Source organism: Octodon degus, unplaced genomic scaffold, assembly GCF_000260255.1.
Source record: "Octodon degus isolate 3935 unplaced genomic scaffold, OctDeg1.0 scaffold00105, whole genome shotgun sequence".
Taxonomy (NCBI): Eukaryota; Metazoa; Chordata; class Mammalia; order Rodentia; family Octodontidae; genus Octodon; species Octodon degus.
The window spans coordinates 4,918,443-4,920,451 of record NW_004524681.1 but is presented as its reverse complement, the minus strand read 5'-3'; the positions used below and the strand labels follow the sequence as shown (position 1 = coordinate 4,920,451).

The 2,009-nt window shown below is 44.9% G+C and overlaps 1 protein-coding gene across 1 annotated transcript in view; it reads right to left on the bottom strand.

The window, feature by feature from the left end:
- Atp8b4 (ATPase phospholipid transporting 8B4 (putative)) overlaps positions 1–2,009 on the bottom strand; it is a 255,715-nt gene that overhangs the window by 39,561 nt on the left and 214,145 nt on the right. Inside the window, exon 20 of the mRNA XM_023724062.1 lies at positions 1,548–1,695. Within this exon, the coding sequence (XP_023579830.1) occupies positions 1,548–1,695 (148 nt within the window). The remainder of the gene's footprint in view (positions 1–1,547; positions 1,696–2,009) is intronic.

The following is a 2,009-nucleotide window of genomic DNA, read 5'->3' as shown; positions in this document are numbered from 1 at the left end:
AACTCAGAACCCTAAGCTTGCCAAGCAAGCGCTTATTCTAATAAGTGATCTCCCCTGCCCCACCTCCTTTCTGAAAGAGAAACACTGCTATTGGCTGTCTTCCGCAGACCACTCCCCTTTTGTCTCTGCTCTTCTTTCTTTGTACTCAACAAGCAGAAAACTAGACTCGCCTGAGAAACGGAGGCTCAGTTACACTCCACAGAGTGCCAGCGTTGGAACAAATGGGGATTGTGGTTCAACAAAGACTTCTGGTAATACTCGCAAAGCTTCAGCCAATTCTCCTTAGATGAAAATGGCATTTCATGGTTTCCTTGGAGTCAGACTTTGAAGCTAAAGGGATTCCTGGTTGGCACCCCTCTTAGCTCCATCTTTCAACAAAATTCAGGGACAGAGCAGGAGCAGTGCGCAGGATCACCCGCGCGCCCCGACCCACCAAGCTTTGGGCTCCTTACGCCCGAAGGAGGGGCCAAGCACAGCGCATAAGGAAGCGCCGCCGTACTCTGCTCCTGGAGCAGCCCCGTGTGGAGGCCGCCGACCGGCTCCACGTCCCAGCAGACAGCCTTGTAATTGTCAGTTGCTGCTCATGTGCGCAAAGGAGAAATTCGTGTCATCCGGACCAACTTTCAGCTGAGCTTGGCCTGAGACTGAGCTCTGTAACTTTCCATGGTGTAGAAGGCAACACATCATTACGTCTGGAATCCAGCTGGATAATGTGTGGAGCGCTAAGAGCTAACAGACAGATAGTCACAAGGGGAAAAGTACAATGCACTCATGTCCAACTTCTTTTGTCCTCTAAGAAAATGTCTTCGGAAGAAACATTTATTTTCCAAACTCCAAAGTGAAAAACGATCATCAAAGCCAAAGAAAGATGTGAGATTAATTCTTTGTGCACATAAATGATAATTTCACTAAAATGCAATCGGAGCTTTTGTATTCTAAATTAGAAACTCAGAAGAGTGTTTTGATATTTGTTCAAGACTTGGAACCTGAACTACATTAAAAGTACAATGCAAGTTTATTTTATTATGACAAGAACCAGATTTCCTAATCAAAGCAAATTGTTTGGCATTGCCGTAAAACACTGCTATTTAGAAAAACCACCAGAGGTATCTTAATGGCAATAATTTGGTGTGGTAATTATATGAAGGTCAGGTTATGCTCTGCAAATCACAAACATTGGCAAAGCAATAATTGCAATTCATCCACCAAGTTGCCTTACTTTAATTAAATAACAGAGAACTGTGACACTCCCCCTTAGGAAAGCACTTTAAAAAATGCTGCTAAGTGGTCCACAGCCATTCAGACAAGATTGATATTCTGTGAATACAGTTATTTCTTCAGAACTCCCTTCCACTGTGATAGTTCAAGCAATAATGTATGAAATATATATTGGAAGTTTCCTTTCCCTTTGCAACAGGAAATGGCTGTGTGTGCCGTTTCTTGTGTTGTCATTTGCCGAGAAGCAGAAGAGCTCTTATTGTGACAGCACAAAGAGAAGATTATTGGGGTAATGAAAAGGGAAGGACAAAAGCCCGCAGTGAACTCACCAAGCTGTGGCCATTTATGACCAAGGCATAATCCCCTGTGACAGTGTCTTCTCTAACTGAAGCCAGCTCCAACTGCTGCGGCTCCTCACACGCTGCGTGGCCATCGACGACACTGTTGTTTTGCCCAAACAAACTTTCCTTGGCCTTCCTTAAGGAACAAGGGGCAAGAAAGAAAATCACGACAAAGTACACAGGGCATGCCTTCAACTCTAGCGACTCTGCCTCACTGTAAACCCATCCCACCCCTCCTCAGATGGAAGAGGGCAGAAGATCCAGCTTCAGAGAGCTGGCTGGGGATTCCTTGCAATGTGGAAACTGTGGCAGATTTCTAGATTGCACGAAATGGGAAGATAAACGATAAAAGCAAAGTCATCTCAGTGGTTTCTATCATCCAGAACTTAATTCGCCCTCTTGGGCTGGACTTGACTAGGAGCACTTGACAGATTTGGTATAGCTGGGCTA